At 37.8% G+C, this 15,332-nt stretch overlaps 1 protein-coding gene across 2 annotated transcripts; it reads right to left on the reverse strand.

The window, feature by feature from the left end:
• Window positions 1-5,891: 5,891 nt before the first annotated feature.
• Window positions 5,892-11,178, reverse strand: LOC132145576 (troponin T, slow skeletal muscle-like). 2 transcript variants are annotated; one of them, XM_059556704.1, is made up of 13 exons: window positions 11,171-11,178; window positions 10,727-10,759; window positions 9,767-9,793; window positions 9,300-9,317; window positions 8,747-8,768; window positions 8,601-8,661; window positions 8,006-8,122; window positions 7,831-7,908; window positions 7,584-7,697; window positions 7,400-7,509; window positions 7,131-7,221; window positions 6,897-6,937; window positions 5,892-6,014 (listed from the first exon to the last, which is right to left on the reverse strand). In XM_059556704.1, the coding sequence occupies exons 6-13, from the start codon at window positions 8,655-8,657 to the stop codon at window positions 5,969-5,971; spliced, it is 654 nt and encodes a 217-aa protein (XP_059412687.1). In that variant the 5' UTR covers window positions 8,658-8,661; window positions 8,747-8,768; window positions 9,300-9,317; window positions 9,767-9,793; window positions 10,727-10,759; window positions 11,171-11,178; the 3' UTR covers window positions 5,892-5,968. The 2 variants fall into 2 exon arrangements, with proteins under 2 accessions (XP_059412687.1, XP_059412696.1); XM_059556713.1 differs by lacking the exons at window positions 9,300-9,317; window positions 11,171-11,178 and having other exon boundaries at window positions 10,727-10,742.
• Between the last annotated feature and the right edge of the window lie 4,154 nt (window positions 11,179-15,332).

The raw sequence follows: 15,332 nt of genomic DNA on the forward strand, positions 1-15,332 counted from the left end.
CATCCATGGCTCCCAGCATGCTCTGCAGCATTTTTTTTTTATGGTCACCATTGTTGAGGTTTATATTCTGATTATTGATGTCTTTGTGTGACTGTTTGACACCGTAGGAGACCACACTATTTGAAAAGTCATTCATATTAACTGATTATCACAGAACCACTGGCTCTTAGATCACTTTTACTATAATCAATCAAATTACACAATGCCTATTTCATCAGACATTGAAAAACACACGGTTATAACAGCCAGAGAAAACACTAAGACAGAAATCATGGGTAAAGAGCCCAACTAATACAAACACTGATCTCAAACATGGTTACTTCAAATTAAACAATAAATCAACATCTAAACCTTAGTTCATTCTCAATAAGATCTTCTGTAGACTTCTGACAGTAATAAAGTCAGTCTGGTTATTAATAAGTGGAGCTGGTGATGCTGTTTGTGGGGTTGTTTAATAAGATCTTGAGAGATTTCATGTATTTCAGTTGATTTCAGTTGTAGTAGTTCTTGTGTTTCTCTTTTCTTCAGTTATTCTGTTTGTTAACAGCAGCTGTTCATCACTAATTCTCAATCAGCACTTAGTTAATCACTTAATTACTTGAATGCAAAGTTTTAAAACTTACAGGGTTTAAATCAAGGCAATCTGTTTACTCAAACGGTTTGAGTTAAGTTAACTTGTCGGGTTTTACAGTGTGGAAACATTAAGCCTAAGACGCATCAATGTCAGCATCAATTGCTTAAACTTATCAAGTGACTTCCTCACAGGGAGGTGGGGACTAAGGAATGTGAAGAGCTCTTGCAGTATCTGGTATGTAGGTAGGCCAGTGAAAAATAAAACCTTTTCATCCTTATCAACAAAGGCACTTTGGTCATAGGAAATGGACACATGTGCAACATCAGAGCTCAACTGAATGTTTTCAGTTCTAAGAATTTGAAGTTCAGTGGTCATAGCCTCAATGGCATCACCAGTCAATTCAGTTTGAGTCCCTGTGCAGCAAAAATTATCGCTGACATAACTTTAGGTGGTCATCATCAGTGTCAGCAGTAGCAGTATCAGCAGTAGCAGCAGCTTCAGCCTTCAGTCTCTGCTGGGTTCGGTTCATGCAACGCTTGTAGCGTGAGTTTCCTGTTTCTTTGGTTGACTGAGGTGAACTTCCTTGCTGACCTGTCATTCCAACAGATGGCACCCAATCTGGGTCATCCTGTTGGTAAAGGTCAGACTTTTTACCTGGAAAATAATGAGAAATACAGCACATTTTAGCTCTACATTTTAAGAACGATAAGAATAACATAAGTCATTAATGCCACATGCAGTAGCTTGATATGAATTATATTATGTCAATGTCAGCTTTATTTATATAGCAAATTTAAAATAGCGAGTGTCCTACCAAAGTGCTTTACAGTAAAATGAACGCACAGTAAAAAGAATAAAAGCAATATTTTTTTACTATTTACTATTAAAAATATTATTATCATTACAATAGAAAATTTGTTATGAGCCGCTCCAATCAACATTTCACAATACCTGACAAGAAATGTGCCGAACAAATCCGGATGTTGTCCAGATTTTTCCCTCGTAGATCTTGGTTGAGCTTTGCTAACCACAAGCGCCTCCTTTCCTCTGATAATTTCTGGCATTCCTCTCCCTGGTTTTTAATAACTTTTGGAAGTCGATAATATTCCAAATGTTTTTCTGGATCTGTCTTATTAGTACAACCTGAAACACGGCAATAATTAACCATTTTCCTTGATGACGTTCGGGATATACTTCAGTGCCCGTGCTTTGTTGTGATGCGGAGTGCCTCCAACATGTCAGACTTCTGGTCTGATGACGCGCTGTGAAAACCCTCTATTTAAATATTACTCCTGCAAATTCTACATCTCTGTGGGTGACGAGCGCAGATGCGCGGGAGCTCGCTGTTTTGTAGTCTCTGCCGTGTGTCACTATATGAGGACACGAACGCATAAACTGTCACTTCATGAGAATTTACCGTTTCATTTGAGAAAACTGTCATATCATAAACACAGACACTCAAAGATCTTCATGGCAGCCCATTAAAATAAATGTTTGGTTTAACATGAGTAAATTGACAATATATTAAGCTACTGTTGTAGTCTACAGTAGATTTAGCTATGTCTCTATGTAGTAATAATAATACGTCTCTATTAATAATAATAATTATGCCTAGATGTTATATTGTAAAACTAAAATACCTTTTTTAGTTTCCGGTGTTAGATTTTTGGCTGCATTTGAAGTTCTTTTTCGCTTAAGAAAATAAATAATACTTTCAAATTCATGTCAGATAATAAAAATACTGTAATGAATACAGTAGTTCACCATGTATTTGTTCATGTTTAATTAAGGCATCAGTCTGAAGCACACCATAAAATAATTCTAGCAATTTACACAGGGCTAGTAGTATATACAGCTGTATATACAGATACACACCCAGGTATAGGATCAGTACTCGGTATCGGCCGATACCCTGAGCCCAGGTATCGGAATCGGTATCGGGAAGAGAAAAAGGGTATCGGAACATCTCTAATGGCCACCAGATGGTGGTTGCAGATCAGCAATATAACTAATGTCAGTCTTTCTAATAAATACATTCCCTGGCTTGAATGAGTCCAAAAGTCCTAATATAATGAATCAGACTTTAGACTGTGAAAGGAGCTTCCTTCAGATGATGCAAGAAACTTACTGCAAGACTGACATTCTGTTTTCATTAATTATCCGCTTCAATTATGAGTTTGACTTCTTTTTTCTTTTATTTGTATTTTTCGAAGGCGGTAGCCCATTCTGATAGCTGGTAGGCCGTTGTGAAAAACTAGCTAGCTGCTGGAGCTATTTTTTCCCTCCCAGCAGGGGGTGATCATTCCTTGACTTGTGTGGCTCCAAAAGTCTTAGTTTAATGATGCAGACTTCAGACTGTAAAAAGAAGCAACCTTTTGATGAAGCACAAAACTGGCCCCTGTGAAAAGGAGCATTGTTCAGATGAGGCATTAAACTGGCCTCCTGACATTCTGTTTAAGGTTTTAGCGCATCCTGATGGCCTTATGGAGCTTGTCAGGATGTGCTACCCCCTCTATTAGACCAGCTTTATTAAGGCACAGACTATATTACTATTAAATTATTATACTTTCTGTGGGATACTTGCACCTTGCACCTATAATTTCACTGCTGATGCTGCCTCTTCTCTTAAGCCAACCAGCTAACCACAAAACCTGTCACTGACCTTAAAGGTGATGATACACAGGGCAATTTTTTGAGCAATGATGTTACCCTTTTATTAATGGCCCATAACCGATCTAAAGTATCCAGATAACAATTTGTTACCCATTCTCAAAGTGAAAGTGCCCAAGCAACTTTGCTCAAAAGTTGCCCCATGTATCATTACCTTAATAACCTTTACCTTAACCCACTTCTGTAACAAGGGGTCGGAGGCGTTCGGATCCATATGCAGCATTTATTCCACAGAATGGTAATACAGGCAGATATCAGGAATGGCGTCAGGTGTGTCAGGGATAACCAGAATCGTAACCAAAAACAAGCAGAGATCGGGACAGGCAGCAGAGAATCAGAGTCGGAATACACAGTCCAAAGGTCAAAACACAGGAATAACAAACACAGGGAAAAACGCTCGGAAATGTCAGACTGGCTAAACAAGACTTCGCATTGAGTGAGAGTGAGTGTGCTGCTTTTATGTGTGTGTGTAAATGAGGTGCAGGTGTGGCAAGGAAATTGGCTGATGAATGAGGTGCAGGTGTGGCAGGGTGATTGTGATGCAGTGACTCATGGGTAATGTAGTTCGGGTGTGGTGCAACAGTATGAGAGGTGCTAGTGTCCAAGTGACATCTGGTGGTTGATGGGTGGAATGGTCCTGAGTGGAGTGCCCTCTAATGAAGTTCATGGGCACTCCATCTAATAATCGTGACAACTTCAGTATAGCAGTAAAAGTGTACAACATGAACACAATAAGTACATGGTACTTTACTAAAACCCTAATATTAAGTGTGACCAATTTAATTACATTTAGAAAATCGTCTCAGGTTACTTATGGTTCCCTGAGTAGGGAACTTCGATCTGCATCCTTTAATGGTCGCTATGGGGAATGCCTCGTCGTGAATTGTGTCTGAAGCATACATTGAAAAACACCAAAAACACATTGGCCGGCTACAGCCCATGATGTCACTACCAGTGCGACTAGTATAAACAGGCCCCGGGATAACACGTCATCCACTTCTTCATCTGAAGCTTGTGTCTGAAGCATGGCAGGAAGCTAGAAGAGTAGTGTCTCATTCCCTACTCAGGGAACCATGGTAACATAAGTAACCCGAGATGTTCCCTTTCAAGGGAACATTGAACTGCATCCACTAGAGGTCGCTATGGGGAACGATATACCCATGCCACCATGCTGAGGGGAGTGCAGGCCAGAACCATTGTGGCACTAAGTACCAATTCTACCATTTCCAAGGGAGTTGCCCCTGGGACATTAGATGGCTGTCAGTGACATTATCCCTTACGGCAAAAAGGCTTAGGCTACATTCCCAAACTTATCTGTTAGGGCCAGACTCCTGGGCCCGGGGTAGAGCTGAAGGCTTGGAATCAAGAATAGATTATTTTAAAGGGATATGACCAAGAGCCTAGCATCATATTAAGTCTTGGCCTGTCACACAGGGGTTACCACTTGCTTTCGCATAAGCTTTGCTAAAGAACTTTCTCAACAGATCCCTAGTAGCAACACCCTGTTTAAACAGGTATCCTGAGGATTCATAGGTGGAGCGGTGCCCAAGAAGACCTGGGCTTACCAGCTCAAGAAAGGGCATGAAGCAACCCGCGAGAAGCCCTCACCATATAGGATTTTGTAAAAAATTAAAAAAAATTTGTTAAATCATAGCTTAGCCTTCTGACCATGCACTGTATCATAGCTTAACCTTCTGACCATGGACAACTCTACAGACCATGGACTGTATAAAAACATGGATGTAGTGTCCGTGATGTCATCCATAGATTCCTGAAGAGAGATTTTGAAGCTCAAAGTTGGCGGAGCAGGCCGTCGCCATGGTGGCAGCAAATCACTGTGCTTCACTCCCGGATAATCGACAGAAAAATGGACAGAAAGGCAGGAGCTAGCTGCTGAAGTTACGCCCACCTAGCACGACAGCGGTCACAGCAGTGGCAATCGACCTGTAACTCAAGTGGCCACGACCTTAATTATGCAGAACTTTAATGTTTAATGTAAACGGATGAGTTCAAAAAAAAAAATCCAACCCCCTCACAGTTGTCATGAAGGGCAAAATTAGATATTTATACCAAAATCATTTTTTGAACCAGGCTGTAAAGTTGGACATTTTAACATGGGGAGTCTTTGGGATTGACTACCTTTTGCAGCCAGCCTCTAGCGGCCAGTTGACGAATTACGAATTAACATCCCATTATACTTCAGCAAACCTAATGAAAACGGACCAAAAGACATGTAGGATAGTACATTTGAGGAAATGACTTATGCTATTAATGGAGAGGCATGTGAGCTGGAGACCACAATTTTTGTGCAGCATCATGAAAACAGGATTCTCAGGCCATGTTTTAAACACTATGAATGAAGACAGACATATTTAAATTATGTCAAAGCCACGTTCTGTCAGACACAACGTATTTCCTCAGCACACAGTCCTCTTCCCTTTAGGAGGAAATTAGTTTCTGATGCATTAGCAGTCTGCTTTGCAAAGAATAAATGATGATTCAGATGCATTTTTTTTCATTTACATTTATTAATTTAGCAGACACTTTTTTTCTAAAGTGCCTTACGAAAGAAAATAATACAGAAGTGATTCATCTAATCCAAGCACATCAGATCTAAGAGGAGTTTTGAATACATGCAGAAATATAGTTTTTTTTGCAGAGGCTGTGAAATTGTAGTCAAAAGTAAAACCATCCATGGTGTCTTTTCATTATTTTCCCAATTTCTTATTTCCAGCGACCTCCAACCTTTCCTTTTCCATGGCCTTTTTTGCTGTGATAAAGAGAGAGGTGACACAAAAGCATAACTGAGACAGATTTCTATGGGCTTTTTTCAAGAAAAAAATTTCACTGAAGAAAAATGCTTAAGAAACAAGGATTGGTTGGTCCGAAATGACAAATTCTGTCATCATTTACTCCAAATCCTACATGATTTCTTTGTTCTGTGAAACACAAAAGATGATATGTTGGTGACAAAACAGTTTCTGTTTCTATTGACTTCGAATGTATGCACAAATACAATGGAAGTCAGCAGTTTGGTTATCAATGCAAAATATATTCTTTTTTGTGTTCGACAGAAAAAAATAAATGTATACAGGCTTACTGGACAAAATAAGTTATAGATGACAGAATATTCATTTTTGGGCAGTCAGTTTTCATATCTTTCAGATGTCACAGTTGTATGTGCACCGGTTTTGTAGTTGTTGTTTGTTTTATTTTGTTTTTGTTTTTTTGCTTTCACTTTCGCTTTTAAAATTGATCATGTTCAGCAAGAAAGGGAGAAGAGTGAAGGGCAAGGCCCGTGAATGCCCCACCTTGGCGCCGGCACTGGTGTAGTAATCTGTGATGTCTCCAATTATATAGCCTCACACTATGATTTTATCCAGTCTGAGAATGTCAAAAATATGGGCTCATTTCAAACATATGAACTGTTTTCATTTGACTTCTTGCAATGAGGCGCATGTTTCTGAGTGAGTTGTTTGAGCTGTGTTTAGACTTGAATGTCTGATGTGCGTGTCACTCATTTAGTGTATGATTGTAGAATATGAGTTGTTCTTAAAAACCATTTACAAAGATGGAAAGTGAATGTATCCAAGTGTTAAAAAATCAGATAAAAAACAAACAAACATCTGCTAATTAACTTATTGTGACTTACAACTTTTGAGCGTGAGAGATCCTGTTCAGCAGAACAACAATCTGTTGAGGAAGCAACGTTCAGATAAATACTGTACATTCTTTTCACTCTGTTTTCCTCTAATTCAACCGAGCACAGATTAGTATTCGCCAAAACAAACACAGACAGCTTTAATACTGTATAATCCTTCATTAGTTCCCAACAATTTGATCTAGCAAACTCTTAGATCTCTCTCAGCGAATCAAATCAACACACCTCATACTTCTGTCTCTTCATTTGATCCAAGAGGTCAAACTTCTCTGACTCCAGCTGGTAAATCCAGTTCCACATATCCTGAGCTCGTTCCCTGTTATAGTAAGAAACAGATACCTGTCAGGTTTTAATAGACCGCTATTCATGGAGCATGGGGGTGGGGGGGAGTGAGAGTCCAAATAGGAGCACACTTTTCATTGTAAAATTAAACATCCTGCGCACATGCTGAATAACACATATGACTCTAATTGGATGTGTATGTGGGCGTTAACCTCAACGCATCCTCTCGCAGATTTTCGATGCCAAGAGGAGAGCGTCTCTCTGAAAGAGTCTTTCTCTTGATCTCCCGTCCAGTAAGACGCTTCCCCCGTTTCTGCTCTGCCTACAACACAGAAATGCATATGTACTGTACAAGCATTATTAATGTACAATGTAAGGTTGAGAACAGTAAGTTACCTTGGCTAAGAAGCCACCAAAGTTTGCCCCCATATTGGACAAAACCTTCTTCTTCTTGGCATCGTCTTCTGCTCTCTTCTTAGCCTCCTCATCCTCTTTCCTCTGACGCTCTTCCTGATGAGAGTGTGTAGATAATACATTTCACATCAACTTTATCCCGCAAGTGCTTTGTATTAAATTCCACATGTGACTTAGAGAGCATTTGAGTATTTCATTTACTAAGTTTTACGTTTCATTACTGATTTACCGCAATCCTCGTCTGTCGGTCTCTTTCTTTCTCTGCTCTAAACCGCTGCTGCTCTGCTCTTTCTGACCGCCGCCGCTCCTGAGGACCGATTGGCCGACAATTAGTTCAAAACAAAGATAACATTGAGTACAGAAAGGTTTTTGAAAAAACTGAAATGATCAAGATCAGGAATTACAATTCTCTCCTTGAGACCGATCAGTTCTTCCTCCTCTTTCTTCCTCTGCTCAAAGTGGACCTCAATTAAAGTCTGCAACTCCAGAAGGTCCTTCTCCATCCTTTTTCTGTGAATATCCTGACAGAGGAAATTATATAGATTTTCATCAAATCTAAACAGCTTAAAACACACAATAGTATGTTTTATGTCTTCATTGAACACACCATAAAAACCATTTACCCTGCATGTGTTGTCAAATTTTACTCAAATATTACGTATGGTAATAATTACAATCAATATGGTGAATATTTTAATGATTATTTAAATATTCGAAGTCTTAATATAGGCTATAAGTCTTAGGTACCCCTTAACGGGCAAGTGCTTTCCTTTGGGCACCGCCAATGAACTAGAGCAAACTTTGGGTGACTTCCAAGAATATGTCATGGATGGCATATACAAGTAGGATGATTGGCCATTTCTGAATGGCTCCGTTTCTTGAGTTTTGTTTTATGACTTTGAAAAGACCATTGTTTGTTCCACAACACATGGTGGAAAAAAGTGACCCCTGCATATTCTCAGGCTGAACTGTATTTAAATACTGTGAATTGGCACTTACATCAAAATCAACCCGGTCACCCTCTGGAATCTTTGGAGGGGCAATTTGTGGAGCCATGGGCCTGTGAGAGAGAGAGGAATCAGCAATCAGTGCAAGAAGACATTAGAAAAATGCAGAGCATGCTTGTGAAGAGTCTGAACACTTACTTGGGCCGGGGTCTTTCTTCCTCTGCAATAGGGTTCAAACGAACAGGGAAAAAAGAAACAAGGAAGTTTTTTTTTTCAAACGTAGTCATAAAACTTTCTTCCTCTGTATGGACAGGTTGATGGCTAATTTCGCTGGTACTTGTGACTAGTGACAATAAAGGGCTACTACTAAAAGCCTTCCTATTCACAAACAGCTTGACAATTATCCACTAGTCTTGCTGACTTTTGCGGGGTATCATACTGAATTACAGGTTGTATGAAATGTTTTTCTGTCTCCTTTTGACATTTTCCAATTTTAAAAATATCAGGAAATTCTTTTAAATAAAGCTGGTCCCTCTGATGCAACACAAGACTAAAGGACACAGCTGTCACAGGGTTCCTTTAAGAACTCTTAAGTGATTTATTACAGTTCATATATTTTGGGTTTGGAAAAAACATCAGTCTGGCGAGTAACACAAAAGAGTTGCAAAAGATGAATTTGATTTTTAGAGCCCCTTCCCACTAATCTATAAAAACAGATTTAAAGTAAATATTTTCTATCAAAATCCCTCACCTTCTTCCTGAGTGTCTTCTGATGAAAAGAATACAAGAACATTAACAACAAAGAACAATGGATGACATGGGAAAAAAAATTGTGATAAAATGAGTAGATAAGCAGACATTTGACAAATGATGATGTGTGAGAAAAATACTGTTCAGACATAATGCAAATCTCCAATCCAATTTCCAATTGTTTGATTGAACATGCAACCTACTCTTGCTCTCATTTCATTAGAAAACAAAATGTATAGTGCTCCACAGTGTGCAGTCAAATGTTTACAAAAACGTACAATATATTCACAAACATGCATTACACGTCTAAAATGAAGAGTTATAATTTTTTTAATTACTGACTACATGATTTATTAAATATGACAGCCCTTACGCACAATATTAGACATGCATGTTACATGTTACAGTCTTCCCTACTGTTTATATTTAACATGTCATTCTGGTGATGCATGTCTTTGTATCAAGTACCTTGATATTCTGTATAGTCCTGCTGCTCTGTAATAAAGATTCAACAAATAAACAAATCAAACATATCAATTTCTTTAACAAATACAGAGAATCTTGGCAATCAGTCCTCAATAATCCTTATCTGTCTTTATTTGCCGTCCTCTTGCTCCATTTCTGTCCATCTTTTAAATAGGATAAAGAATTTTGTATTTTGATCGAATGTGGATTTTGATTTTTTTTACATCAATATATTAATTTACTATGTTTCTATTGCCCTATTATTATAATAATAATAATTATATAATAATGATTGATTTAATTAATGAATTATTGCTAATTATTGATTTATGTAGAAACAATGTATTTTATATTTTTGTGCAAATATTAATTCAAATGTAAATAATATTTTTTCTTTATTTGAGAGCATATAGACTCAATTATGTCATTCGTAGCGCTTCTTTGCAGTGGGTGGGTACCAAAGACTTTTTTTTTGCTTTTTTTTCTTCCCTGATTCTCTGGTTTGTGGAGACTTCTTTGCAGAATCACCAGGAATTCCACTGTTAACAAGATTGTTTAGGCCCATGGCTTCAACAGAAGCATATATTGATTAACCAGCCTATAGCTCAGAACCCAAATATTGAACTCTACTGGTTTTGTCCATTTCCACCAGCTTGATGGATTAGCTGACCAGTTATGAACATAATCAGTGGAAATAATCCCAAAACAGTGTGATGAACCAGTCAGCGCGTGACTGAAGCTCTACTTCCAGTCATTTGACTTTGTGCTGAATTTTACTATTGCTACTGCATCACTTTCACACGATTTCGGCTGGTGTTACATTCAGTCAACGTTTCTTGAGTAAAATGACTGCATTACATACCATCTCATATTCTCATTTCCATTTATTTTTGTGTAGCCTATTGTTTTTTTATCGACTTTAAAGAGACATTGTTTTGAACCCTTGATGAGGTATAATTTTACCTGCTCCTGCATCTTCTGCAGCCTCCTCCTCCTCTGTTTCTCACAAATAAACAAACCACAATGACAAGACGATGAAAGAAAAGGAAAACACAAGTGAATATCAATTCTGTGTCCAAGAGAGCACGTGGGGACAATCAGGAGAGAGTATGAGTATGTATATAAATAAGTGGTGCAAAGGATTATGTAAGTGCACACCATTTGTTAGGAATGCACACCAACAGCAACATGAGATCAGTCTGTAATAATAACCCTTCCAGGAAAAGGCATTGTAAATAGCCTAAGCACCCAATCAGACTCATGCATAGCTCCATGAAACCAACTGAAGCAGGGCCTTCAGAGACATCTATAACTGGCCTCTGGGTACACATTATTCCAAGGATTTACTGATAATCACTAAAGCTACCCCCCCCCCCCCACCCCACGACCAAAAAACATTCTACTTACCCTCTGCTTGTTCACTAAGAGGCCGTTTAGGAAAAGACAAGACAAGAAAAAAAGGGTAGAGTAAAAGAGTAAAAATCACATTAAATGTAATGCTTTATTAGTCTGATGATCAGTAATAATAGAAAAAAAGAAACATTACTCACTCATATTCCTCCTCTACATCAGACATGGTGAAACTGGATGAGAGAAGGAGGAAGAGAGAGCAAGAGTGAGACAGACAGTACAAGGGAAAATAGCCGATCCACATAGCTAAACATTTCGTTATAGCACTAGAAAGAGGATGAGAGAGCAGGAGAGAGTGACAAAGCCAAAGTAGCATCAGATCTAAATTGTTCCATTGTCCCAAAGTGCTGACATCTGATTGAATGCTTCATATGAGGACTGATGGGGTGAGAACAGGTGGGAACGCGCAGACAAAGACAGGGTCAGATACGTTTTCTGACACTTTCTTCATTCGGTTCTTCCATTATTACAGTTTCATATATGTTCTTTTCTCATTTTGCTCTCTGAGAACAAGAAGCACCTAGTTCTGTTTTGCACAACTGTCCATTAAGTGGACAAGGTAGCAAATTGCTGTGAACCTGGCCTTGCTTGTTTTCCCAAACTGGAACTTATGGATTTGATTACAGGAATTGCAGTAAATGACTGTCATTGTTTAACTGCAGTCATTAGTATTCCACTGTCAGATGTCATCAGTGTCCTATCATAACTGCTATTTGAAACAATTTTAAAGCTACAGTGTCATCGCCAGAGGGAATTTATGAGGCATGTAGCTGTCATCACCCCTCTTGTACTTTACTGTCTCTGGACAAATGCTTGCAAGCACATGAGCTGCCCATTTAAAACCAGCATCCTTTCAACAGTTCACGCTGCTGCTACTTTGCTAATGAGATTCTCAGCATCTAAAGAGCACGGGTCTGGCAAATTCTGCACGAAAGGATCAAATTACAAACAGAAGATGCCCCTCGCTCTGGATCGACCCACTTAAAGATAGACACAATCAATAGGATGAGAAAGTGGCTGACCGAGAGGGCGTTTGAAGGGCGAGTAAGATTATGGGAGGTTATGGGAGGTCATAGCAACATTAACCACAAAATTCTGACAGGTTAATTTTAGCCAAGGACGCATGGGGAGATAATATGAGTTATGGTGAATCTTTATTCCTCTGAAAGTGAATTTTATTCATAGTACCATAAGTCCATTTGGTCTAGGACAGAATCAAAAGCTACACAAATCAGTGCAGACTACAATAGGCAATTATGCCAGGAAGATGTTTGCAGATTATGACCATTATTGGTGAACTACATACTGTTCTGCCTTTAGTTACTTTATTACAGCAATTTTTGAGTCCTACATAACCACACATCTGGTACAGGACACTAAAACACAATAATGGATAACTAACATTATTATGCTGTAATTGCACACAAGAACTTAACCACTTCAGCTGTTATTTTGATTTTTTGAGAATTAGGCATATGCAATATTGGACCCACCGGTGGGTCCCCAGAGTTGATGTGGTTAAAGTCAACAGACCTTCTGAATAATATTGAAAATTAAATTACTTTTATCCAGACTGAAAGAAATGACAATTGTTTGAGAAGTTACAAAAAAGACTTTTACCTTGTGGTGATGGTAGGATGGGTTCACAGTGAAACAAATACTGGCACACAAAGGATGGAAGGAGAGTCCCTGTGAATTATGAGAGTTCTGTAATGCGGGACAATGGCTCGTTTTTATATGAGGACAGGGACAGATGGAGGGTGTTAGCAGCTATGGCACAGGACCATGGATGGATTAGAAATGAACCCAGGACAGAAAGATGACCACCTCAAGGATTAGATGAGGCAGTGGGAATGACCTCACACAACAAACACAGGGATATAAAAAGGGATAGAAAAAACAAAACAAAACAAAGGCACAGTTGGGAACAAAAATAGCACAGGGGATTTAGACACAATTCTTCCTAGAAGCCATATTTATTTTCTATTCGACACAATGTAAAATAAGGTAATGGCTAAGACAACTTGGAGGTAAATGGATGGGCTCCCATTTCTTGTAGGTATTGGTCAGGGATATAAATGAAAGTTTTGTTTATTCTTCTACCTATTTTTTAATTCAGATAATTATCCAAAATCCTAACCCTACAGATAGCTGATTGAAGTTCCAGTAAAAGGTAAAGTTGATGATATATACAGTTAGGTCAAAGGCAACATGCTTGCATGCACAATTGTTGCCTTGTTGGGAAATGTCTTGGCCTTTGTTGGCTGAATACAACAGACTTTAATAGATTATGGTTTAGTTATTTTGTTGTAAAAGGAAATATTTAACCAGCAGATTACAATAACTTTGATTTTTGATGGTCACATTATCTTCTTTCTGTGAACATGAATATTAATTTATTTATTTTAGTGCTGTCAACGTTAACGCGTTAACGCATGCGATTAATTTTTGTCTGGTTTAACGTGTCAAAATATTTAACGCAATTAACGCAGCATCCGTATTTTCTGCCATCCGTTGGCTAGCTTTACATTATATGATCACGCTCTTATTCATTTAAATGCTTTTAAACATTTCAAGCGCGGCAAGACAAAAGAGAATGCGCTGTCTGTGAATGCCCTTATGTGACACATACACACGTACACACACACACACAATGCATAGACAGGGCGCCAGAATCCAGTTCTCTTAAGCACTTGAACTAACAATAAACATCCCAAAGTGCCAGTTTTGTCGATTATCCTCATAAGAGCAATCTTAAATGATTTATATAAAGTCTAAAATGAACAAAAAGAGTTGTGAGAGAATGAGGCGAGATCCATAGACAGTATATAAACGGTGAGATCCGCGTGTCTGTCTGCTCTTAAAGGGACAGCAGCCAATAAAGCTTCCTGTCAGTAAAGTTAAAGAACAAAGGGAACATAGAAAATGACTCGCTGCTCTTGACTAAATAACTTTTGTAGCTTTAATAAGGATTAACTATTTAATTTATAGTTTAGGCAGTGCAGACTGCATATAACTTTGATAACTTTATTACATTTCTGTATATTTCCTAACTGTTAAGACAGGAAGGGCAGGAGTAAACATGGCATTTATCATGGGTTTATGTTAGCATTGTTTTAAGTTTACTTAAATTAAAAACTGTTATATTTTTGAAGCCTAATAATAAATGTAAAAAAAAAATAAAAAATCAGCAGCTGTATTAATATCAGTAATACTGGCCTTCATTCATAAAAAGATGTCATTTACACAAATATTTAAATTTAACTGTGAAATTATTACATTAAAAATATATTAAAAACGTACAAAAACATTTCTTTTATTATTGCGATTAATTGCGATTAATCACAGAAAAAATGTGTGATTAATCTAGTTAAAGTTTTTAATCGATTGACAGCACTAATTTATTTAGATCTAGGCAGTCATTTCTTGAATCAATACTCGGTGTGTCTGTTAAGGTTGCTCACAATTACATAGTGGCCATTTATTCCAATCAATGCCAGCTCAGTGGTTCTCCAGCTCTATTTAAAAATAGAGTTTATCTAGACTCTGACATAAAGCCATACTTCAAGAATACTAACATCCCAGCTAGCAGGGAACGTTCTCAGAACTTTGGCTAACATTCCGTAAAAGATTTTTTAATGTTTGAAAGAAAACATTTTATTGTAATGTTTAAAAAATGTTCTAAGAATGTTTATAATTTAAAAAAATGTTCCTATAACGTTAAGTGTAAACAAAGATAAAACATTCTTCCTGCAACATTTTGAGGATGTTTTGAGGATGTTGTTGAGAAAACATATTATAAAATGTTCTGAAAAACCCATTAGCACAATGTTTCAAGAAAACAAATGAAGAACATTCTCTCAGCCACATTAGTAGAACGTTCTAAGAACATCATTAAGGCTTGAGGTGATGAAATGTTTTGTTTAAAACATTCTTTTAATGTGACGGTCTAACAAAGATAGAACATTTTATCCAAAACATTTTGAGGAAGTTTTGAGGATGTCGCTGAGGTAACAGATTATAAAATGTTCTCAAAAACACACTGGCACAATGTTTCAAGACAACAAATGAAGAACATTCTCTCAGCTACATTAGTAGAACGTTATAAAAACATCATTGAGACTTGAGGTGATCAAATGTTTTGTTTAAAATGTTCTTC

This window comes from Carassius carassius, chromosome 1 (genome assembly GCF_963082965.1).
Source record: "Carassius carassius chromosome 1, fCarCar2.1, whole genome shotgun sequence".
Lineage (NCBI taxonomy): Eukaryota > Metazoa > Chordata > Actinopteri > Cypriniformes > Cyprinidae > Carassius > Carassius carassius.

Coding starts and splice junctions, on each gene's coding strand:
- LOC132145576 (XM_059556704.1), bottom strand. CDS start 8,657: ATGGCTCCACAAATTGCCCCTCCAAAGATTCCAGAGGGTGACCGGGTT. Junction 7,510..7,583: donor TTGGTGGCTTCTTAGCCAAG/GTAACTTACTGT, acceptor TCTGTGTTGTAG/GCAGAGCAGAAACGGGGGAA. Junction 7,222..7,399: donor CTGCGAGAGGATGCGTTGAG/GTTAACGCCCAC, acceptor TTACTATAACAG/GGAACGAGCTCAGGATATGT.